The sequence below is a fragment of the Corvus kubaryi genome, unplaced genomic scaffold (genome assembly GCF_017639235.1).
Source record: "Corvus kubaryi isolate FWS band 111438036 unplaced genomic scaffold, C.kubaryi_AGA036_p1.0 37249, whole genome shotgun sequence".
NCBI classification, from domain to species: domain Eukaryota; kingdom Metazoa; phylum Chordata; class Aves; order Passeriformes; family Corvidae; genus Corvus; species Corvus kubaryi.
The window spans coordinates 3,378,647-3,403,416 of NW_024581072.1; the positions used below are offsets into that span (position 1 = coordinate 3,378,647).

At 39.9% G+C, this 24,770-nt stretch overlaps 1 protein-coding gene across 2 annotated transcripts in view; it reads left to right on the forward strand.

Annotated features, from left to right (window-relative positions):
- The first annotated feature begins 1,359 nt into the window (after nt 1-1,359).
- The window catches only part of GAK (cyclin G associated kinase), a 68,261-nt gene continuing 44,850 nt past the window's right edge, over nt 1,360-24,770 (forward strand). For both annotated transcript variants that reach the window (XM_042023483.1, XM_042023484.1), the window contains exons 1-11: nt 1,360-1,711; nt 7,882-7,943; nt 9,189-9,248; nt 11,041-11,155; nt 11,585-11,727; nt 13,952-14,077; nt 15,214-15,303; nt 19,312-19,447; nt 20,058-20,170; nt 20,718-20,829; nt 23,050-23,173. In XM_042023483.1, the coding sequence (XP_041879417.1) occupies nt 1,570-1,711; nt 7,882-7,943; nt 9,189-9,248; nt 11,041-11,155; nt 11,585-11,727; nt 13,952-14,077; nt 15,214-15,303; nt 19,312-19,447; nt 20,058-20,170; nt 20,718-20,829; nt 23,050-23,173 (1,223 nt within the window). In that variant the 5' untranslated portion in view covers nt 1,360-1,569. The remainder of the gene's footprint in view (nt 1,712-7,881; nt 7,944-9,188; nt 9,249-11,040; nt 11,156-11,584; nt 11,728-13,951; nt 14,078-15,213; nt 15,304-19,311; nt 19,448-20,057; nt 20,171-20,717; nt 20,830-23,049; nt 23,174-24,770) is intronic.

Below are 24,770 nucleotides of genomic sequence, written 5' to 3' on the forward strand. Positions count from 1 at the left end.
TAACATATTTAAGAAATTAAAACAAAAGTAGGGACACAGTTTTAATTCTAGCCAAAGAGGAGGAGGTGAGAACATGTGAGGGAAACAACATGGCAACACCAAGGTCAGTGAAAAGGAGGGGGTGGAGGTGCTCCAGGGCCCGGAGCTGAGATGCCTCTGCAGGCCGTGGTGATGGCCATAGTGAAGCAGCTGTGCCCCTGCAGCCCATGGGGATCCACGGGGGATGCAGAGATCCACCCGCAGCCCCTGGGGGAGGTGCCCGTGCCGGAGCGGGGGGATGCCTGGAGGGGGCTGTGATCCAGTGGGAGACCCAGTGGAGAGAGAGGGCCCTGCTTCCAGGCTGGAGCAGCCTGTCCTTGGAGGACTGCACCCCGTGGAAGAGAGACCCACGGCGCAGCAGTTTTGGGAGGACTGCTGCTCGTGAGATTGGAACCATGCTGGAGAAGTTCACGGAGAACTGTCTCAAGTGGGAAGGGACCCCATGGCATAGCAGGGGAATGCCTTCTCTGTCTGACCAGCGGAAGAAAACCTCGGGTGATGAACTGACCAAAACCCCCATGCTCTGTCTCCCCGCACTGTTGGTGGGAAGGAGGGAGGGGTTGGGGAAAAAAAGGTGTTAAGGTCTTGTTTTGCTGCACATTATCCTCCTCTCACTTTGTTACTGATAAAACTCTCTTTGTATCTCTACGTTGAGCCTGTTCTGCCCTTGGAGTGTTTTCTCCCGGTCCTTATGTCAACTCGTGAACCCTTCATTAAATGTTTCTCTTCTCTGCCCAGCTGTGGCACGGGAGGGTGAGTGAGCGGCTTTCGTGGGTGCCTGGCGTTTGGCCAGTGTCAAAGCGTGACAGTGCTCCCCGGACGCCCTCCGGTGAGTCCCGCTGCTGGCAGTGGGGGTGCAGGGAGGGCAGCGGCTGGAGGACCTGCCGTCAGGGCTGCAGGGGAAAGCGACAGACGTGGTAAGATCCTGAGGGCAGACGAAGAGGGAAAGAACGCCAGCAATGTTCTGTGGGAAAAGCGCAGGTGCTGCCCAAGCGCCAGCAGTGCCGGCGAACAGAAGAACATTTATCTCTCGCCGACTGCCAGCTTAAGTGTTAACTTGGGGAAACGCACGGCTGCCTAGGAAATGGAAACCCTTCCTGGGGGGAAAAAGCCGCGGGCAGGCCAGGAAGGCGAACTCCGCGCATCCCCCGGGACCGGCGGGAGTGGGAGCCCGGGCGGGAGCCGGGAGCGGCAGCGGAGGCCGCAGCAGGAGCGGGAGCCGATGAAGGAACGGGGCGGGAGCCGGAGCTCCTCCCGCGGGGCGGGGCCGCGCCCGGCCTGGCTGCGGCGGGCGGGCGGGCGGCACCGGGAGCGCGTAAATGACGCAGCGTTCCCGGAAGCCGCCCGGAGCTGAGGGAAGGGCGGTTGAGGAGACGGCAGGAGGAGGCAGGTGGGCTCTCGCCGCGGCTGTTGGTAGCTCGGCGGAGCCCTCCAACTCCATCCCACCCTGCTTCCATCCCTTTCCGTCCTGCCCCATTCTGTTCCATTCCTACGCGCCCGGCCGCCGCCGGGCATTGCCTGCCGGGGGCCATGTCGCTCTTCCAGTCCGCCCTGGACTTCCTGGCGGGCCCCGGCTCCCTGGGAGCCGCCAGCCGCGACCAGAACGATTTCGTGGGACAGACGGTGGAGATGGGCGAGATGAAGCTGCGCATCAAGCGGGTCATCGCCGAAGGTAAGAGCGGGCGGCGGGGCCGGGCCGTGCGGGGCGGACCCCGGCGCTGCGGGGCTGGGATGGGCTTTCCCGCGGGCCTCCTGGTGCCCTTTTCCCCGTCTTCTCTTCCTAGATCGGGAGGGTTTCCTCCTTGGCAGGCCGCGCCCGGGTGGGGGCGGGCGGGGTGGCGGTTCCGGCCTCTCGGGAAGGGCTGGCGGTGTCCGTGCCGCTCCGCGCCGAGCCAGTGTCACAGGCACGGCGGGACGGTGCCCCAGGCCCCGTCGGAGCCGTGCCTGGTGTTACTGTCCCGCCCGAGGAATAGCCGCCCGAGAGCCGCTGTGTTGTGTGGCCACTTCTTCGCTTGTTTCGTGGTTTAAAATGCTTTCACCGCATAACAGAAGTCAGAGGAGTTTATAATCTATCAAGGTCTCTGTAGTCTACCAAGGACCTCATGGAAATTCTGGATTGCTTGTCGGCTTTGTTTTTCTTTTTAATGACAATGTATATATAATATTATGCCAAACATACAAGATTGCCTCTGTTGTTTGGAAGACTATGGAATGCAGGAAATGTGTTTGCTTTAAACACATGTGTTATAGAAGGCTGATCTAACTGTGCACATAGAGTGTGCTAGAGTACAAGGAGTTAAATACCTGGGCAGTTTTCAGTTTCAGGGAAGTTTTGGGTAGGTAGCCTGGCACACGACTTGTTAATCTGTTTTAGAATAGATGCTATGTTTGATGGATGCAAATTACTTAGGTATTAGCAGAAATCTGGATTGTCTTATGCTTGTGGTCCGAGAAAATACTTTATTTCCTCAAGCAGAAGAACTGTTGAAGGCTAGTCTCAGAAGACTAAACGCTGAACTTTTCCGTACTACTGCACTTAAATATTTCATTAACTTTATAGAGGTGGTTGATGTTACTTAGGTTAAATACCTCAAAGCTCTATTTAGAGCTCCTTTTCATTATTGGAGTTACTTCTGCAGTTTCTTCTTGTAATTATCTGGTACTAAGTAGTTTTCTGTTGAAATCTTGGTGATCAGCACAGAAGAAAAATTTGGCTCTTTAAGATTCGCTCCCTCAAACTACTTATAAGCTACTTATAAAATTTTTGTTCTTTAAAACTACAGCAAATAGATCTTCACCTCTGATGTATCTTCTTAAGGGCAATAATTTGTCACTTGAATGCTCAAGCGTTTTTGGCATATGATCTTAGAGAAAACCTGGCAGTTTCTTATGTAGTAAGTTGCATTAAAAACAGTACTAAATGTCACGTCCTCCTGTTCTGCCTTTGGCCTTTACTTACAGCTTCTTTACAGTCAACTTTACAGAGCTGTGAGTGAAATATAAGCACTAGGTAGGATGTGAAGGCTAAAAGAACTGTCTGTGCTGCTGATACTGTAACATTCTTGCAGGCAGTGACCACAGCAGTTACCAAAGGACAAAGGAAAGTTAGGGCAGGAAGCTATTTTTGAGGCATACATGCTATTTGGTTTTTGGTTCTGGAGCAGGTATTTTAGCACTTTGACAGCAGCCTACTGTTTCCCAGGATCTGACACAGGCATTGTAAAATGTCAGGGGAAAGATGCCAGGTTGGAGCAAACGGAGACATGTTTTAACTTTACAGTTCTTAACAATTTCTCTGTAACCACTGCTTTGTGTTCCATGTTTGTCTCAGTGCTATGGTTTCATTTTATGTTGTTTTCCTTCCTTTGCTAACTGAAGTTGGGCTAGTTCCTTGCTTTTTCTGGAAAGTGTAATTTTCTGGCCAGCATAGCTGGTCTAAAAGAGCACTTGCGGCATATAGAGTGTAAAGGTAAACTAGACATAAAATGTAGAAGTCCCAGCCTCTTTTGCTATCTTCAGACTTGAATTTGTCTGTAGTGTATTGTTTATTTTGTTGCTCAACTTGCATTTATCTGTCATCTCTGGACCTGTTGTGGTACCTTCTGATACATGGGTCCACAGTTGTGGCTTGTATGTATTCCCTTCCATATTTACAAATACAGAATCTGTTTTTCTTCTAGATGAGCTCTTTCATGCCAGATTCCCTACTGGAAAGTCAAGTGCAGCTTTCTGAGTTTGGATTTCAAATCCACGGTGAACTGCGTGTCATCTGCCAATGCAGAGAGAGAGCCTTTTCTGTAGGCTCGTACGTTCAGCTTTGTTTGTAGCTGGTGTGAACAGAGCCTGTGGTTTAGCATTGCACGGTATCATGTGGCAGCACAGGTTCAATTGTTCCCGTAGTGCACAGCTCCTTGCAGCTCTGTAGTGTACTGGACACCAGCGCTGGTGCAAGGCCACGTTTGGCAGTGCTCTAAGCTGAGACTCGTTGCACAGGTCTCTTGGACGCATTTCCCTGGTGGTTTCACAGAGGTGTTGTGCTGGGGTGGGACTGGACTGATTGAAAGTACGGTGTGCTGCTGCAAGAGGCTGACATCCCTGTGGGGGTTGAGCTTGGTCATGATCTCTAGTGCTGATCCTACTTCTAAATGCAAGAACAGACTAAGTGTGTCACAGACTGGATTGAGCACTCCTAGAATATGGTATCCTTTTTTTTTTTCTGCTTGGATGTTTCAGTAGCTCACTGCAGGTAAGATTTTAGAGGATCTTGGTGGGGGCCTTTATGTATAATCCCTACTTGCCTTAGGTATGATGGTGGCTTCAGATGTCATGGCTCTCTTGGGTCCTCCAGTTAAGTGTACAGACCCCCCCACAATTTTACTTAAGTAAAATAGTCACAGATTTCCTACTTAATTAGTGAATATTGTTGCTTCTTTTGTGTATGAGGCTGAACAATTTAGAATAAACCGGGTGTTTGGTTGTGTGAAAAACAAGGAACAAGCAAGTTCTGTAGCACACGTTTAACAACCATTCTGCATGTGCAGTGATTTCTAATGCTTCCTTTGAGCAACAAACATTGACAACAGAGCACACAAAAAGAGAAACACGATGAGAAAAAGAATGCACTATTCGAACTGTTTGATCTGAGTTTAAAACTTTTATCATAATGAAAAAATCATTCCTTAGTCAGAAAGATAGCAATAGGCTACAGACTTAAACAATGTTAATATTTTTTTTGAGTTTAAAAATAGATGTCATTGAAACCATGTAGGTAGGGGCTTGTTACAGGCTGCTTTCTGTCAAGGTGAAACTTCTGCAATTAAAGCAAGTTTTCTTTTCTTTGGTACTTCAAGGCTTCCTCAGTATTTTGAGCGTGAACAGGCAGTATTACAGTTTGCCAAGCTTGTAGGAACAATTTTATTGTCTCTGCAACTACTGGATTCATAGGATAATGATAACCTAATTAGGTCCAGGTTTTTGGGTGGATTTAATTTGTAAAACTCTAGCAGCAGAGGCACAATGAATGCTTAATGTCAAGTTTCTGTGAACATTGTTAGTTTTGTTTGCTGACAGATAGGAATAATCTTTTTTTTTTCCCCCTAAAGAACAACTGAAGCACCTGACCTAGCAGCTTTCCAGTTTGCATTCTCTTTACTGTAAATGTAGACAATGTTTTCAACATGGAGCAGAACAGTTCTATTTTTCAAAGCTGTTGTTTCTTGGCTCTAGCAGTTCCTGCTGCCAGGGGAGCTCTGAAAGTTTCAAGATATTCTACCTCTCTGCTTCTCAAGGGTGTGGGAAAATGTACAGATCTTTAAGTTTGGGCCATCTTTCATTCTTGAGGCAGTTTCATCTTGTTACTAGGACTTTGCAATGGACACAAATGCATGACTGGGCTTAAAAAAAAACTTGGCAACAGTAACAGAGCATCTTTTCTGTTTTGATACTCTGATAGAAAAGCTTTCAGGTAAGATGCACTGTAACTTACAGTCCAGGCTATAATTATAGTCTTTCAGTCAAGTTATAGTTGAAACATAAACCACTGAAAATTGATATAGAAACAAATTTGGTCAGTGTTTGGGAGGGGAGTAGACAAGTCGTTCCAAATGGTTACAAACAGGAAGCTACTCACACCACCGCTTTCTCATGACTTGTTAAGTGTGTAATGAAACAGTGAGTGAATTACAGTAGCAAGCAGTGTTACTGTTGTGGTTGATGTCCCTATTTTGATCCTTCTCTAGCTGTCATTTTACTGAAGCCGCTTATCTGAAAAAATAATTAGTGAAGATGTGAAAAACAGGGACAGGATAAAGAAGAACAGTTTTAAATCAAACTTGATGTGTAAGTGCAGTGAAGTTATTCAGTATTATGTGACACCTAGGTTTGATTTGAGGGAGAATCCAAATCTCTTGGTTGGAAAAGCAAGGGTCTTCAAATCGTTGTAAGAGAATGATGAAGTACTGACAGGAGCAGTGCCTGAGGCCTGTGGTGGTGTAAGGATAAGTGTAGAGTGCTCACTAATAAAGCAAATGAGGTAGGGCTAGTTCCTGGTTTTCATGACATGGTGTGGTGCTCTGTACTGAGCCTTGATGTGTGAGAGCTTGTGTCTACAAAAAAGAAATAAACCCAGTTTTCTTCTGCTGTAATTTCTGTGGCAGAAAGCATTATCTGAGACAACTTTGGAGGGCTTGGGCTGTGTTCTGAGAATGGGGCTCTGAAATGCCTCATCAAAGCAAAACCTGTCTCTCTGGGCAATAGCTGGGATGGGTGTATCCGTATCTACAATGGTAATCTTTATGGGGGAATACTAAGATGATTTTGCTGATACAGAAAGGTTCAGAAAACTGTTTTAAAACCATCTACAAACATTTACATGAGTGAAAAAAAGTGAGTGAGAACACCCCAAATGTAATTACATTCTTCAGACATCCCTAGAAGTTGTTCTACTCTTAACCTCCATTTTACCATTTGCCTCAGTTAGGTCTGCTGTACGAGTGTTCGTTTGTACAGGTTTGTTGAAAGTGCTTTTAAAATTATTTTTTCTGATTTTTTTCTGCAAAATATTGGTCAGAGGGCTTGGAGTAAACTGTTATGGCAGAGAAGAAGTTTTGCCAGTAAACTTGTCCCTGCTGAGGGTATATTAAAACTGCTTTAATGGACTACTTCTTCAAGGGAGCCAGCATCAAATTATAAATGAAACTTCATTTAAGAATGAAGCAGTAAGACTAGTTTCACCTTTTGTGTAAGAATTGTTTTCATCAAAACCAGACGGTTTTAAAAAAATAAATTAAAAGTACCTTTATAACATGCTCTAACTCCTTTAGTATCCCAGAAAATCCATGGATTTAAACATGGTATCTGCTGTAGTGCTGCAGTAGTAGTGAACCAAACACTACATGGAATGAGCTGTGTTGTGTAGAGCTGAATTGTGTTCAGGTAAAAGAGTGAAATGACAGAATGGGAAACTTACTTGAAGCTGATGTTTTGAGAGGAGCATAGTTGTAAAAGGTGAGCTTGTAGACCATAGCAGTTGGATTCTCTATAAAGCAGGTGCAATGAAGTAGGAATTAACCAGGTGTGATACCACCGGCTTTTCTCTGGAAATCTGCAAAATTTGATGAACTTTATTCTTGTTTAGCACTTCAGTACTTGATAATAGGGTGCAATCACTGAAGTAAAAATGTGTATTTTAAGCTTGTTATGTACTCTCAAACTTCTGCTATCTCAGTGCGGTTTGCACACTGTTCTTGAGCAAAGGGAAGTGTTTGAGAAAATAGTTTGACAAAAGGAGCCGGAAGGAAAATATTTTATGGAATAACACATTGCAATTTAGTAACAATATTACCCTTATTGGAATGTGTGCTTCAGTGCTTTAAAATGCTTTCTGCTTTTAATACGAAGCTTGAAGAAAGACAATTGTTTTAAAAATAGGAGGTGTATGTTTAACACTTATCTTTCTTGGTTATTGCTGCTTTTATAGGATGTGTTAGCAGTGTAATACCAAAAAGTTTAATTGAAATTATCAGGTAATATTGGCTGTACTGGATTTTAGTTTTATAAGGATCTTTTTTAAAAAATGGCTTAATAAGAAATCTGCATATGCAGACTTAACAAAATGCAGGAAAGTAACAATGTCGGTGTGCTCTTGGCATATATACAAGAAAGGAATCGAGTATTTGAACTCTCATGTGCAGGTAACCAGAAATCTTGACCAGATGCTGAAAAATGTGTGCTTGGTACATTCAGAAATGTATCTAAATTCATGTATTTATTCTATTAGACTAAAAAGAATGATGTACCTGAATATTGAAATTAAAACTAACTTCATGTGCCTTCTTCTTGTAGGGGGCTTTGCTTTTGTCTATGAAGCTCAAGATCTTGGAAGTGGGAAAGATTATGCTTTGAAGGTAAAATTAATTTACTATAGGTGGTTTATAAGGTCTGTCTTTTAGCTTGACATTTTAGCATGACAGTTAATCCTTGATGTATGCCACTGAACAAGTAACTTGGAAAAATCCAGTATAATAGTGATGTTTGTAGCCCACTATTTAGAATAGTCATTCCAGGTAGAACCCTGCACTTCATACTTAGATGACAAACATGGGAATTGGTCTTTTAGGTGCCACTGGTCTTTATTTTTCACTTGATCTAGAAATTCATGACCCAGTCCAAAACATTTTTTTTGCATGGGTAAAAAGAAAATTTCATAGTTACCTGAAGTGGGGTGCAGGGATCTTTTTCACTCGTCAGAAGCAGATTTAGCCTATCTTCTTGCTTTAGGAGTAAGTTTAATTAGTGTTAAAAGTAATGCTCCAAACTTTCACTCATTGTTTAAACATTCAGCCTGGTACTTTTTAGAGATACTTCTCTGGATTCTTGGTTTCAAGAGGCTTCTGGTAATCAGCTGTAAACAGGGTAGTTGTATGAGGGGTGAGAGAGGTAAGATCGCATTATACCACCAGTAATAAGATTGTTTTTTTCCATTTCATGCCACATCCTACAGTAACAAAGCATGTGACCAAAGCCATATACTATATGTGTTCAAAAGGTCCCCTAGAAGTAGCCCCATTAAAAAATAACAGGTAAAAGGTGAACCATTACTATACTTCCTCTGTTCTGTAGAACTGGTACTTTTGTAGCAAATGCTCAGGCTGATTGTAGTCAAATGTTGACTGCAAATTCAGGTAATACTAGAAAGAGTAATGCTTAATTTTTTTACTGATTACTCAAGTACCATTGAAAAAGTTGGGCTACATAATTTGGAGGAGTTTTGTCTAGAGTGAGTTGAAGGTTGTTGCTGAATATTTCAGACAGAAGGTGAATCTTTCCTTGTTAGCCCACAATGCTGCAGCCAAGAGACTTTAGTGTTTTATATATCAGAACTGTCAGAGCTGTTACTTCGAAGAGTGTCAAAACTTATAACTGCTCAATTACCACTAAACCTGAATAGTCCAGGTAACTGGAAAACTGGGTATTATTTATGGCAGAATGTCAAAATGGATGATAAGCCAGCTCTGTTTACTGCCCCATTACAGTTCCTCAGGTTTTTGACTATAGTTCATCCTTCGTATTCTGTGAAAAAAAATCTATGCACTGTTATTCTGTAAGTTTTAATAACTTTGTCTTCTCAATTGTTTTGGTTTTTTTGACAGCGATTGTTGTCTAATGAAGAGGAAAAGAACAAAGCCATCATTCAGGAAGTTTGTTTTATGGTATCCTTTTCTGTAATATATTTAACTGTCTGATATTTTTGGGAAACAAAGGACTGCTGTACAGATTCTGTTTTTTTTCATGCCATACACTGCCTAAGAGGACTGATGTTCTGGAGGTCTGGGTTCATGGTTTGTCATGAATCTGGTACCAACATCCAGAATTCTGTTCTTCAAAAATTGCTGTAATACAGTGTGTGCAGATAGTTCTGGTAGCTGGTGTAGACTGTGCCACGTACCTCTAGCAAGAAGTGAAATTCTTGTTTGGGCTTTCTTGCAGCCCTATGAATGTAGTCAGGAGACCTTTTGACTATTCAGATGATACTTAGATGCACTCAATTTATTGCTCTTTGCTTTTACTCTGAATGTTTATTAATTTCTGCTTGGATACATCTGGCTTTAAGAAGTAATGCTGGATGTTAAGGAAGAAATTTCAGTAGACTACATGCATCAGAAACAAGAAGCAGATGTTTCTCAGTGTCCTTGCTGTTCTTCTTGTCTTCAGTCAGATAGTAGGGTATAATGTAATCTCAAAGTATTTTCAATCCTTGATTTTAGTAAATTCAATATTTTCTCCTTGGCCTGGCTCCTCTTAGACCCTCAGTTTGTTTCAAGAGTCAGTGAGTAGCTCTGGTATGCTGATGTGTTCTGCTCTGTGTATTCAGCTTCATTTTGAATTAGCAGGCAAACCCACTGATCTTAATTTAAGCTACTCAAACATTTATTTTTATGATTGCTGATATGTTTGGCGAAATCTTAGCCTGAACATCACTTACTAGAAATTCACTTCCAAGAACAGAGTACCATAGCACTATATATTTTCTATATACTCTGAGTTCTTTACTCTTGGCAAGATAATGTCAATGTTCTTTGAATGTTTTTCACAACTCAGAGTCATGAAAGCATGTGTACAACATGATGAAGGGTTAATTGTTGCTAACTTTGTGAGATAAGACTGTGAAATGCAATTAATTCCTGCAGCTCTGAATAGAAGGTTGTGGAGAGATGTGTAAGATAAGATTCATGCAAATTGCATGGATCCAACTTGCTCTTTTGTAATAGCTTTGTTCTACTTACAATCTTTGCTTTTCTCTCTTCAGACTTGGTGAATGCATCCTGTAAATAGATTGTCTTTGTCTCATAGGCATGAGTCTCAGTGTATGCACACACAGGCATAATGCAACATAACTTCCACTGGCAGGAGCTGAGATCACTTACACTGTACTCCCCTTTGCATAGCTCAAAAATGATACCTCGAATTTTTGAACTGGAAGTGAAACATGATAAAGGTTTTAGCATGAAGAATATTACCAGTGATGGGAGGATAAGTTCCTTGCGCTTTTAGACCTCTAATTCTTTTGAACTTTATTTTAATTACTTAAAATTGAAGGATGGCATGCTTAATACTTCCTTGGGAAAGATAGATGAGGAGACAATAGCCCTTTCTTGATCAGCCATCCGGAGAAGTAGCAGATAATTACAAGATGTCCCTCCCTGCTGCTCATGCTAGGGTCTTGCAGTCACTGTCAAAAGACAAAAAGCACTAGACCTGTTATTGAGTCCAGTTTCCTCTAAGCTGTAATCACAAGGACTTTTAAAATACTTTGTCTTGACTTTTTATTACATTACCTTAGGCTGCTTTCTCAGCAAAGGCATGGATTTTCCTGTTTTTCTTAGGGTATTGATTGCAGCTTTTATGCTTTCTGTGGTTTTAAGCTGACATTTCAAATGGACTACTGGATGCAGTAGTATCAATGAACTTGTCAGTGATCTTCCTTGAGCGTGTTATCTCCAGAAAAAACTTTCAGGTCATCCCAACATTGTCCAGTTTTGTTCTGCAGCATCTATAGGAAAAGAAGAATCAGACACGGGGCAGGGAGAGTTCCTTCTGCTTACAGAGCTGTGTAAAGGTAAACTTTATTTCTTTTCCCAGCAGACCACATAGCTTCTGGCAGCTGTTTTGCACAGGTTGCTTGTTAACTTACAAGCTTTGAATGACTGTAGAAGATAGCATGGTTCAGTGGAGCTAGAGTTCAACCTTATCTTTTATAGGATAAAGATCATGGTTTTTTAGACTACAGTTTAACCTTGTCTTAAATATGAGGTAATCATTAAGTTTTTTGTGTTGGAGACTAGTCAGAGAAAGGAAGAATAGAAGTAGTTTCTTAGAGGTCTCATTCTTTTGTCACTGTAGTCAGTGTGGACTTGCCATTTTCAGAATATCTATTAAATGCAACTCACGACTGTAAATCTTTCTTGACAAGGGCCTATTTGTGTCAGGTTTTCAGAATTTGCAGTGTTCTCTGTGTGCTTATGTGAATTTCTCTGATTTCCTGCAGGACAGCTGGTGGAATTCTTAAAGAAAGTAGAATCCAAAGGACCCATCTCTTGTGACACAGTTTTGAAGATCTTTTATCAAACCTGCAGAGCAGTGCAGCATATGCATAAGCAGAAGCCTCCTATTATCCATAGAGACTTAAAGGTGCGTTACAATATTTAAATAAAGGCTGAACTTCTAGACAACAAAGGAGCCTCTTGGGCTGGATCACTGTTAAAAACGACTCTTGAGCATGGTGCTTAGATCTATTGCCTTGCCACAACTGAGTTAGTGAAGTCCATCACTGAAATACTTGCATCTCTTCAAACAACATCTTTTCCTTGTGCTTGGGGTTAAGAACTGCTTGTACTCTGTCTGGAACAAGCTGGCAGAAAAGTAGTGTATCACGTTTGCTGATTGAGTTAGCCTAAGTATGTGTTTGATAAAATAGCCAGTTACAACTGGGGAACTGCAGTTCTTGGATAAATAGGTATCTTACTAGAAGAGAGAAAGCTTTGAAAGAGAAGAATGTTGAATTATCTGTGAAGGATTGCATTGCCATTGAGAATGTGTAGTAAGCTGTTAGTTTTAGAACTGGCAACTTGCATTGTACTTCAGTGCTTGTTTTTAAGTTGAATTTTAAAATTTGTTAGGCATAATTCATGTTAGATCTTGTTTCTTAGGGTTTTTGTGTTTGTTTGGTTTTGTGTTTGCTTGTTTTATTAGCTTTCACCTGGAGTCTATAGGGTTATGCTGTAAAAGGTGTTCTACCCGTAAGAGCTTTGGGGATTGGAAAGAACTTACCTGAGTTTGAATTTTGTATTTTGAAGACAGGGTTCCACCTTCACTTGTTCACTTAGATGAAGAAGCCCTAATCATCAGTGAGATTCTGCTGTACCATGAATATATTTGAATTTTCATTAACATAAAATAAGAGAGAGAAGATTCTTACTCTTGGAACAGTGTCTGAATTTCACATGTGTCTGTATCCAGCCTGATGTGATTTCATTTGAATATAAAAATAGGAAAATTCGTTCCTCCCTAAATAAGCATGTAGTCAGTTACTTTGGGGAAAGGAAAATAAGACCACTCTTTTAGAAGTTAATGTGTTAAGTGTTTTCAACACTCTTGATGACAGCTTTGATGTTAGCTGTTAGTATAGCCCATAAATATAAACCTAGTTTTTGTGACAGAGCACTCCTTTTTTTTTTTTTTTTTTTACTTCATACCGTTTTTTGCTTTGAACAGGCTTTTAGGTTGTGAGGTCATGTCAAAGACATGTTAATCATTCGTCACTGAAATTTCTATAAGCCAGTCCCTAGCTTGTAGAAAAGGTGCATCTTTCTTCTGGGGAAAAGAAAAAGTAAAATCCGTATTTCTTTCATAGATGTTGAGCTAATGCTGTAATTCAGTAACTGTTTTTTCTTCTCAAGGAGCGTATGTTCCTGACAGAGATAAAACATGGGAAAAGACAGGAATTTGGTTTTGTGTTGGTATCATGTTGCAGAGACTGCAAAGCAAGGTTAAATGATTGTTGTGCTCCAAGTGGCAGAGGCCTTACTACAGCCAGGAGCCAAATAGGGATCATTTAACTGTGCTACCCTTTTTAGCAGGCTAAACTAAGGTCAGCAGCGTAGACAACTGTAAATCAAAAGTTTTGAGCCAATTAACTTTGATCCCTTTTCCTAACATTATACAGAGGTACAAATTTCATTTTTCAGCCCTTCAGTGATTATCATTCCAAGTACATCTGCCCAATACATTTACTCTTTCCTTAAGTTTCTTCCATGTTCAATTAACAATACAGGAAGGTTGGAATTTATGTAGTAGAAAAAGGCAGGGATAATGGATGATAAACTATTCAGGCAACACATGGTCCTCAAATAGCTGTATTCTGTCTCTGTACAGGTGACAGCTGCCTCTTCATGGGTGTCTCCTAGCAGCCTGCTTCTCTACTAGTACCTTCCTCTTTTGTGTCTCTAGCAATTCTAACCTCCGCTCCACTGGAGTTAAGCTAAAAGTGTTCAATTTTATGCCTGAAAACATTTGGATTCTAAGACACTGCTTCTACAAGTTCTCATCTGAAAATCTGGCCTATTCTTAGGCTCTAATGAAATTATTTTTTTCCCCCTGGGGTCTATTTCTTGCTCTCCTGAATGTTTCCTGCTCATGGTGTGCTTGGTGCTTCCTTTTAAAATTTGGCTCTGTTGCTACCCTATAAAACTACAGTATTGTAAGAAATCTGTGTTCTCCTGTAAACAGTATTTTTGGCTCAAGTGATTAGTTTTTATATGTATGCACAAGTAAGATGATGTGTAAAAACATGTGTCTTAGCATACAGGGCAAAAAAGATGCATTTTTTAATCTATTATTCTACATCTTCTTGAAGGTGGAAAACTTGCTTATTAGTAACCAGGGGACAATTAAACTTTGTGACTTCGGTAGTGCTACAACTATAGCTTACTATCCTGACTACAACTGGTCTGCACAGAAGAGAGCACTGGTTGAAGAAGAGGTGAGATTATTTTAATGTGATTTAATTTTAATAACAACAGTGGAATAATTTAACTGTTAGTATTAATCTGGTATTAATTCATGAGGCTTCTAAGACAACTGAAGATTGTTTCAGTTAGAGTGTTGTTTATAAAGTTTTGGGTTTGTATTTGTTCTGCTGGAGTTCAAAAGCTGTCTGCAGTTACACTTAAAGCTTGTGTTCTGTAGCTACATATAGAAACACTGCTTCAGCATGGTCAGTGTCCATTCTGCAATTTGCTGTGAAAATAGAAGTGATTACTAGAACTTCTTCTAATTGTGCTCTTGACAAGAAATTGGTTGTGCCAGACTGGTTGTGCCACTGGTTGTCGCATCTTCCTTCTGATCTGTTTTTCTCAGTTGAATGAGAGATAAAGGAGGGGCAAATCTGCTCAGCAGAACAGGAATGGGCAACGTTACAGTGCCTTGGACTACAGTGGCCAAGTCTAGCGTGCAGTGTGCTTTTGCAAAGTACTTTTGTTCTTAGAGTTGAGAGTAATGCTGGTAAATCTAATGTAGTACATCAACAGGAGAAATACTCCTAAGTTCATGTGTGCAACTTCAGACATCACAAATCTCTTTAAAAGTCCCCTGTTTTGCAGTCTGGCATTCTTGGAAAGCACTGGTTTCTGGTGAAATTATGATGTTGTACCCACTGTCTTGTATAGTCTATGCAAAAAGATGGTAGAAAAAGTCTCTTCAGGTGTCCTTACGACCAGAATTTCTCTTTGGATGTGTCTGCACTGTCATTAAGTGTACTGAGAAAGAGAGAGACATACTGGAGCATTAATTCACTTATTGGCTTATTGTTAATTTTTGGTATCAGTGTTCCTATCCATTTTTGCCTCATTTAGAACAGTCACGTTATGTGCTTTGCTGTTTGGGAGGGCTCTTGGCTATCGCAATGTTATTTGAGTACTACTGTCTTCATCTGACCTTATGTCAAAGCTGTTGTGACTATTGCAGGATTAAATTGATGGTTTTTTCCTTGACAAGTGTTTCTGAAATTAATTTTAAAATTTAGGGTACTATCTATTCTACATGGAGAGCTGTTTCCTTGGTTGAATGCTGTTAGAGCTCATTGTTCAAGATTGTTTCAATAAAGTCTGTTTTCTCCAGATCACAAGGAATACAACACCAATGTACAGGACACCAGAAATGATAGACTTGTATTCAAATTTTCCAGTTGGTGAAAAGCAGGACATTTGGGTAAGAAGTTTTTTTTTCTTGCTGCATCATAATTGCTCACATCATAGTGAAACTGATTTTGCAGGCTTCATGTTAGTTTGTTGATTAAATAACTAAAGCACCAAAATAAATGTAGGATGCTGTCTTAAATCAATGTAAATAGTATGGACCATATCTAAATGTTAAAGGAATGAGACATACTGTTCAAGGTTTTCTCCCAGATCAAGCTTGACTTCCATTTGAGAGGCAGTGCTGAACTTCCCTAACATTCACTGGAACTGTTGCCTAGCTGGAACTTGCCACCATAAATCCAGAATTCTTAGAGTCCTTAGATTCAAATTCTTGCCTTTCATACTCTGCTATGCATATAATCCTGGGACAGCCTACTGCTGAGTTCAAAATGGTTATGTTGAGGTATGGCATGCAGCTAAAATACTCAGATAGCAAGGATGAGAACGATGCAGAGGTCATTCATGCTTTGTATAGAAAGGATGATAAGCTGTTCCCATTCACTAAAAATCTGTAGTGGGAATTAAAGGTAAATATTAAATCCTCAATTGTACCTTTTCTGGCTGCATAATATTGCAGTACTGAGGTACTCCCCAGTAGTATAGTTCTTAGGGACTTAGTTTACGGAGTGTTTTTTACAGAGGCAGATGTCAAGCTGTTCAGTTCTTACCTGTATGGGCAATGTGTCGAAAGACATATTGAGAAAATGTGATGCTGGTGCTTTAAAAGTTTTCATATGGAATCTTAGAACTTTTTTCAGTTTATTAAATTAGTTGCAAAATATTGTGGATACTCTTGTTTGGTTTCTACAGCTGTTGGTGATGTTCTTGTGGCATGTGAAGATACACCAAGTAAAACACATTTTTCTGACCACTTGGTCACTTAATGTGCACAAAATACTGTCAGTCTGAGCCAGGATTACATCCAGTTAAAGACAAAACTAGAAATATGTTTAATAAAAGCCTCACTCAAAAGGGCAATTGCAGTTTATTTTTTTGTTTAAAATAACTCTGTATGTTAATATGGTGATTGTTGCCTTCTGTATCTTGGGAAGATCTATTTCATTTACCATGCCTGGATTGGAACATGTTGTTCCATATCTTTTTCTTTATGCTTTGGGTTCAATAAAAATAGGCAAAGTATTTGGCAGTAGAATATGGCTCTGTCTCTAGAAGCATAAATGATTTGTAGTTTGTGGTTAGGATAAGCAAAGCAGTTTCCCGAAGAAAGCAGGTAGAGTGATTAATACTCTTGAGTTTGTGTGCTTGTCACTGTGTGACCTTAAAAACAAAGGAAGTAATGTCTGTCATGGAACAGCAGGACAGATGAAATTATCAACTGCATTGACTCCACAATGGGGATGTGATTAGGTATCGATTATAAGACTAAAGGTTCTTAGACTTGGCTGACTGCTTTCTGTACATTTCCTACCTAAGTCTGAAGATCAGGAAATAAACACTAAATCCAAATAACTACATGTTTTAGTTACATGTTTTCAAAATTAACATGAATTCCTGACCTGAAATTCAACTAAGTGACAGGCTTTTTCCTTGTCAAGTGATTTTTCTCTCATTGAGATTATCTTTTGCTTGAAAGGCCCTTCATAGCCTCTCACTCTCAAAGATTTCTGAAAGAGCAAAGTAGTTTACTTCGGAAATGTTTTGTAAAGGAGCAAAACTTCAAAGTTGGGTTCTCCTTACCAATATCTAATTAAAAAATCTTAGTGGTCCATGCAAGACATCCTGCAGATTTTAATTCAGTGTGAGCTGAACAATCTCTGTAGGTTTCATGTAGTTCAATTTGACTTAGAAAGTACTTCGGTGTAATATCTTGGTGTCATCCTGCACCTGTACTGTAGAACTTTGTGTGCTGCTTGTTGCCTGAAGCTAGTCAGGGGAAAAACAACGTTTTCATTTGTTCCAAACAATCCCACCCCTTCCTTATTCCCTCAATCCCCAAACACTATATCAACCCTCCAAAAACTGCACTGTTTCCTTAAGGAAGGTTTAAATTAGTTTCTGGTAAGGGCCCAGTAGCAGGTCAGAAAGTTATTCCCAGTTATTTTTGGTCACTTTATGGTTCTGCTTTTTTACCTTCTGGCATATGAGTGCTCAGACTGATCTAGGTAACTTTTGTAGAGGGACTATGCAACTTTGGGACAACATCTTGGAAATGGGCTCTTTGGTTAACTGTAGCGGTGCTGAGGCTGTGTGGTTGGTGTTGGCTTTGAGGAGTTGCCTTGCTGCACCTGAAGTTGCCTTCTAGCCAAATTGAATGATGGTGTTTAAAATAGGACTGTAACTGTGATAAATTTTGGCTAGGTTACTGGTAAAATAAGGAAATGAAAAACATTCTCTAGCAATTGAACCAAAAATCAAATTTGGGTGGCCCTCCCTTTCCCGTGTGTTCAACTGATTGCCTTGGTGCTTTTCTCTCCTGTGTGGCTGTGGGGGCTCTCTCCTCATCACTGCAGAGTGTCTTGGACTGCACAGGGAGTAGTTTTGTTCCTCTAAGTAAGTGATGATCTGCTTTGTAAGCAGGCATTTCTGTGGAAGAGTAGATGCTATTTTCTGTACTCCCCTGCTGGATTAGTTTGTGTGGACTCTCAGATGCTTCGCTGTATACATTATAGGGAGTTTTTTTCAACAGCCTGACAAAAATGCGCAGGAATATACAGAATTAACACATGTACTTTATTTCTGGCCCTGGACTGAGAGACTCACTAAGCGTTTTGGAGACTTCAATAACCTTCAGACCTTAGAAGCTGTTCTTGGGATAAATTGACAACCAAGGGCAGTTAGAGATGGTGCACACAGAGGACTGGAGGCATTGGGCAGTTTTCTTGGGTAACATCCAAAATGGCTTGCTTTATTTGTGGCGACTATAAAAGCCCATATGCTTAAGCAGCCATACTTACTGGGGTTCAGAAGAAACTTTGAGGAGGAATTTTCCAACTCATTGTGACAGCTGTTGCTTGGAGGCATTGGGTGCTTTATTATCAAACTTTTATAGGTGACATGGAACATGTTTCTGTTACAATAGTATAACTCTGCCAGCATATTTCATATCTTAATTTATTTGAAAAAATATGTATCAACTTACATTTACTTTAGTAACAGATACAGTTATCCTAGCTAATCCGTAACACCTAGATTAGAGATTAGAATTCAAAACTGACTTCTGTCTTTGTTAGTTGTTCCCTTCTCAGTTTACATAAATGTCAAGTTAGACACATGAAGGAACCTTGAAGTTCCCAGGATGTGGTAGTCCAGGTTTTGTGATTTTTGAGGCTTGAATGAACTTACCTGAAAATGATCTTAAATTTAATTTGTTCCAAGAGCTGAGTAGCCATCTGACTGTAGCGAATAAAAGGACTGTCATTTCGGGCTTGTTTTCTTCAAACCTTTACTGGAAGATGTGTTTTAGAGAGATTGTTGTGTGTCTCCCTAGCGTCATTTAAGTAATTTGCTTAACCCTTATATAATCACCTAGCTGTTGTATTGCGTAACAGTGTATCTAAGTTAGACCAAATTCTGTTCTCACAAATAAAATGTGTCTCCTTGCAGCACAGGATGAAGATATGAAATAAAACTTCTGAACTTAGTTTTAAGGAATAATCTGTTCTTGAACATGTTCAATATGGCAAAACTACTCATTTTTGTATCGTGCGAAGTGTTGTAATGACTTCTAAATGATTTTTAAAAATAGACAGGAATACTTTTCACAAGTAACAAGTGTTAGGACAAGAGGAAATGGCCTCAAGTTGCACAAGGGGATGCTTAAGTTGGATGTTAGAAAAGATTCCTTCACTGCAAGGGCTGCTGGGCATTGGAAGAGACTGTCCAGGGCAGTTACCATGCCTGGAGGTGTTTAAAAGACATGTAGATGTGGTACTGAGGGACATGGTTTAATGGTGGACTTGGCAGTGCTGAGTTAACGTTTGAACTTAAGGACTGTAAAGGTCTTTTCCAGCCTAAATGACTCCATGATTCTACGCAGTATTTCTGTTTATCTCTGTAGGCTCTGGGCTGTATCCTGTACTTGCTGTGCTTTAGGCAACACCCATTTGAAGATGGAGCTAAACTTCGCATAGTCAATGGGAAATATGTCATCCCACAAAATGACACCCGCTATTCTGTGTTTCATGATCTCATTCGTAAGTTTACAGTGTTGTTTAATTCTGTGTCATTGTAGATACATGTTGTTATTGAGAATTGTTTTACTGATACTTGAATGTTATTGACGTGGTGGTGAAAAAGGTAAACTGCAGCAACTCATTTTATTAATAATCTTAATCCATTATAAAAAATGATGAAATTTTATGTGAAAATTGCTTTTTTAGTTCTGTTAATTGTCTTGCTTAGTATGTGAATTAGTCCATTGGCACAACTAGTGTTTTGATTTGGTTTCTCTGAACTTGCTTAAAAAATTCTATTTTCTTTAGATTTCAGATAGATTACTGGAAGTGTTAATTACTGATCCAGAAATTTATCTGACTCCAGCAGTATTAGACACAAAGCTACCTGTGATGTTCTTTATTAACTGATCCTAAGGTGTATTCTTTGAAATATTATTGACCCTAAGTAGTGTTGTGGTTTTTTTCTAATGGATACTATTATGAAAATTATATTTAGATACTGATTTAGCGGTTTCTCCACTCTGTTCATGCATTTGCTTATTGCACTGGAATGTTTTGAAGAAATCATTACCAGTTGGGAGAAAAGCTCTGAATGATTTGTTACGTTGTCTGAATATCCTTCTTTTAGGCTCCACTTTGAAGGTGAACCCAGAGGAGAGGTTGTCAATCACTGAACTTGTGAACCAACTGCAGGAGATTGCAGCAGCTAGGAATGTCAATCCTAAATCCCCCATCACAGAGGTAAAAATGTCTCATAAGGAGTATTATTGATTAGGCTTCCTTTCTGTCCCCTGCAGTGTATGTGCATTTACTAACAGATTTCAGAGCAGGTCCCCTGTTCCTCGGTATTTTTGGAAATTTTGCACTAATTTATTTTGAGGTTCAGTTGAATTGATAGGACCTTTGAAAATATGCACTTTAAAGAGCAGAGACATTAAAGGGAATTTAGTATTTCTTACTCCTTTTTGAAAATCTTTTCATCCTCTTGGTTTATTCTTTAGTATGCTAGCACTCTGTTTGACATGCTGTATTTTATCCTAATTAACTTGCACAGAAAAATTTCATATATGAAGGCTCTGCCTGCACTAACTTGAAACCCACTTAAGCATCTCCTGTTCAATGCTTAATTTGCACAATACTTCAGGTGAGTCAATTAGTGTATCTTAACTTCCTGGCTTTGTCCTGAGCTTCAGTTTGCTTGTTCGCACCAAGTAGCAGTAATTTGCCAAGCATAGCAAGATGGCTAAAGTAGCAAGAAAGTACTGATCTGGGGTATTATTCTCCTTAGCTCCTGGAACAGAATGGAGGCTATGGAAACAATGCTCAGTCTCGGACATCTGTGACCTCTGTTTCACAGAGCTCCAAGCCTGCAGGGCAGCTCAACAATTTGTACAATGCAGGTATGTTCAAAAAGAGATGTCATTTTAGTGTAAAGACAATCGCATATCTTCTGTGGGGGGGAAAAAAAGTCATTTGGGGTTTTAGGTATTTTGCGCTAGTACTAGCTATTTGGCATTTATATGATTGCTTCTAGCCTTGTATATTTTTTTTTGGCAAGGTTTCTTTTTATGTTGATACATGCAAATATGAATTTCTCAAGTTCATTGCTGTGCAAGAGAAAAATTGTTTCCTATGGAAAATAATTTAAAGTGCACTATTGACCTGTAGAGGCAGGAGTGTTGACATAAGTGAACTAAAACTGGGTGAAAGTGTGGCTATGAGAAGCAATAATAGTCTGAAGGATAAGAGCTGTAGAGGAAGAGTCTGCAGGTTATGACAAACAGGTGAAAATAGCTTATTTTAAACCTCAAAATTTTTTGATTCAATGCGGCAACCATACTGAAAGTGCATTGTCTAAAGAGTAGCATTTAAAAGGAGTTTGAATTTGAACTGTTAAAAATCTTCAAGTTCTGTATTTTAATTGAAACATTACCTTGTGGAAGAAGGTCCTGAAATCAGGACACATCCTGAGTTTGTGTTCAACACAGTCTCTGAGGTAAAAAAGACAAGAGTTGCCTTTGCTTATCTGATTTAACATCAGATATGTTACAACATAAAAAGATAGCAGCTGTTTGTGGTGTGTTGGTATCACCTTGTGCTAAAATGGGCTTTACGTCTGGCTTCATGAGAGAGCTTAATAAAGAAGTGCAGAAGCAATTGTAGGGATTCTGGCTATGGACCATAATAATTCAGTAATGCTCGAAAGTCGCTGACCTCACATGTGTTTATTTTAGACGGCAAAAATCCTACATGAGGAAGAAATACTTCCATAAGCGTCTGGGTCCACCTCTCTCTCCTTTTCTCTTGTGCCCGAAAAGACTTTTGACCACCCCCCCACCATGATATTTTGAAGTGCATCTGACAGCGATAGTAGCCTAAAGCTATTTAGTTTTTCGCTTCCGAAAAATCCATGTCTGACAGCCTGAAAGGGAAAAGGCAGCAGTCTTTCAATCTAAACTAATTTCAATCTAAATGCGGTCTAGTGACTATCCAGTCAGCACTGGATACTAGAAACACTATAGCTGCTACTGCCTTGAGCCCTGCTGATTATGGGAGCATTGTCCAGGCCAGACGTCAGGAGATGGTTGCACCATAGGACATCAGTGGTGAGGAGAAGGAGTTGGGGTTCCATCTGGGAAAAACAGAGGTTGGACTATCAGAACTAAGTGGAATCAACCAAAACATGTCTCCGAATTACACATTTAAAAGCTGAAGTACTTATTCTGTAGAAATGGATATTCCAGAGTACATTCAGTTGAAAATACTTAATATAGTAAAGAAAATAAGATGCTTGATAGGTTTATTTACATCTAGTTTTTTACTACTCTTTCTGCACCCATATTAACTATTACATATGAATATGAAGCACTTCAATTAATGTGGAAGATATCAAGGGACTATTTCATATTGTATTCAGTTTTCCTTCCAGCTTGATATTTCTTGCTTGATATTAATTATGGTGAAGTGTCAATGAGACAATGGATATTAATTTTCCAGGGGAAATGTTAATATTGGGTAATAATTATAGCACTAATATTATGTGTATATCTATTTCTGTGGAAGAATCCAGCTTCCTAATGCAATTATAATCAAAAGTCTGCCTAGTCATCTGTTTCGTGCTAGAATGCCTACTGTTTGTTGTATGCAATGATGTTAATAGGAATATTGTGCTGTGATGTGCTATCTGGGATGTTGTGCTTAAACCTTAAGCTTATTCCAGCTGCTTTTTTCTGCATTAAAGTGTGTCTACTGGAGACAAGTTTTCTGCTAATGATAAGCTGCACTTTAAGATGTTGATACTTAAGCAAAGCAATGTTTTGCTGCATTGACAATATGAAACATATGCCTTACTTGCAGAATTTTTTTACCTTGTTGTCTCATAATACAGACAGCAAATTGAACACTGTGTTAGGTATATCACTAGTACCTCCTGACTTCAGGAAGTACTATTTTTTTGCATAGGTCATAGTTAAGGAGAGCTTTAGAACTGTGAGCCTTACAGCAAAGTGTAGCCTGTATGTGTATTCACTTCCTTCCAGCTTTATAGGCAATATACTTTAAGTCATATCCTGGAATGGGCTCCATAATAAAGTACAATTATTTTTATTCGACTACTCTAGGCCTGACCGTTGCGGAATGTGACCAGACTTATGGAGGGTTCTTTGATATTCTGAGGGGTGGAACAGAACGATTTTTCACTAATATTAAGGATACATCTTCTAAAGTTATCCAGTCTGTGGCCAAGTGAGTAAAAAAAAAAAAAAAAAAAAATTGTACTGGTAAGAGTTCTAAATGAAGGCTCAGGAGTTTACTCCAAAAATGGTAAATTCAGCATATTTTTCCAAGTTTGAGCTGTTATAGCTGGTAGCTAACCCCTGAGATTTTATGAATGATGTTAATACAAAAGTTACTTCATTAGTTATATATGAGAATTGACAATGTTGCAGCAAGAGCCTGTCCATAAGTATTACTTGCCCTGCTGTATTTTAAATAGTGAAAACTTGTAAGAGATGAGCAGGTGGGACTGGAGCAGCATGGAGAATTGAAATATTAGATAGGGCCTTAATGAATAAGAAACAAATTAAAACGATTGAGTGGTGAAAGGTGCAAATCAAGGGAATGGATGTTAGGAGGGGAAAAAAACTTCAGGGAAGTAAGCCCTTCAGTTTAGTTTTCAGGTGGAATCCTATGCATTCAAGACAGTCTGAGAGGAACTCCACTGTTTGTCTCCTTTGCCCTGCATTGCCTGGATGAATACTCTCATGTTTAGATGTGTATGTTTTCAGATTCGTATTGTGTGATTATTCTTTTCTAATCAGGTTGTCAGTCCCATTTCAAATGTTTCTAATACTTCCTTATGATCAATATTAATCAATCTGTACAATTTATACATTTTTAGCTCATAATAAAATTCTATGCAGTGTTAAAGGGTTTTCTTAGTTCTAGTAAGAGCAGGTAGGTCACTACTGAGTACCATGTTGGAACTAGAGCCTCTGAAAGAACACTGAACTCTTTCTCATTGTAGGCTTTGTGTCCCTTTAATTGGGCTATTGTGTTACAGCTTGTGAAATCTATTTCTTCCTATGTAGGCTTTTTCAGAACTTATGCATAGTACTGCTCTAAAGTATTTTTAATGATCAGGTAAGTCAGATTTATAGATACTGCACCTCTGTAGCCACTTTGAGTGTGTTTTTAATTGTTTGCTCTTACACTTAGTCTGTTTTAACTTCTATATATGGCTCAGAAAGGCCAGGTCCTCTATTTTTTAAAGGTTGCAAAAGCTGCGCAGCTTTGGTTTGTCCTTAAGCTTTCTATAGAAGTAACTGGGATGATGCCTTTTTCTGGTCTTAAAATCAAGAGTCAAACATGGTTAGAAGGGATTTTACCTTGGTATTTGTTTTAAGGATCCCTAATAGGTGCATCATGTCCAGGTCGAATGCACAGAAATGCACACCTCAATAGATCTGGTATAACATTACAGGTCTTACTAATTAGCATATCTATCAAAAATTCCCCAGTGAGAGGCTTGAATGAGCCCCCCTCCCCAAGGAACCTTCCCTTGGATGGTTCTATCTTAGTTTACAGAATGTGTTCTGGAGAGGACCTTGGGGTCTGGGGCACACTAACCCTTACTTACAAAGCTTCTAAAATGTTTAGTCTTCTAGCTGAACAAACAAGTCCAAGAATGCAGGCAAAAAGCACTAAGAATACAGAAGTTGTAAAAAGGTATAGTAGGGGTATAAAAGAAAAGGCAAAAAATCTTCATGGCAGCAGGGACAGTGGCATCAAACTCTTCTCCCACGGACACAGGACAGGGAGGTGTACAAGGGCTACAAACTAT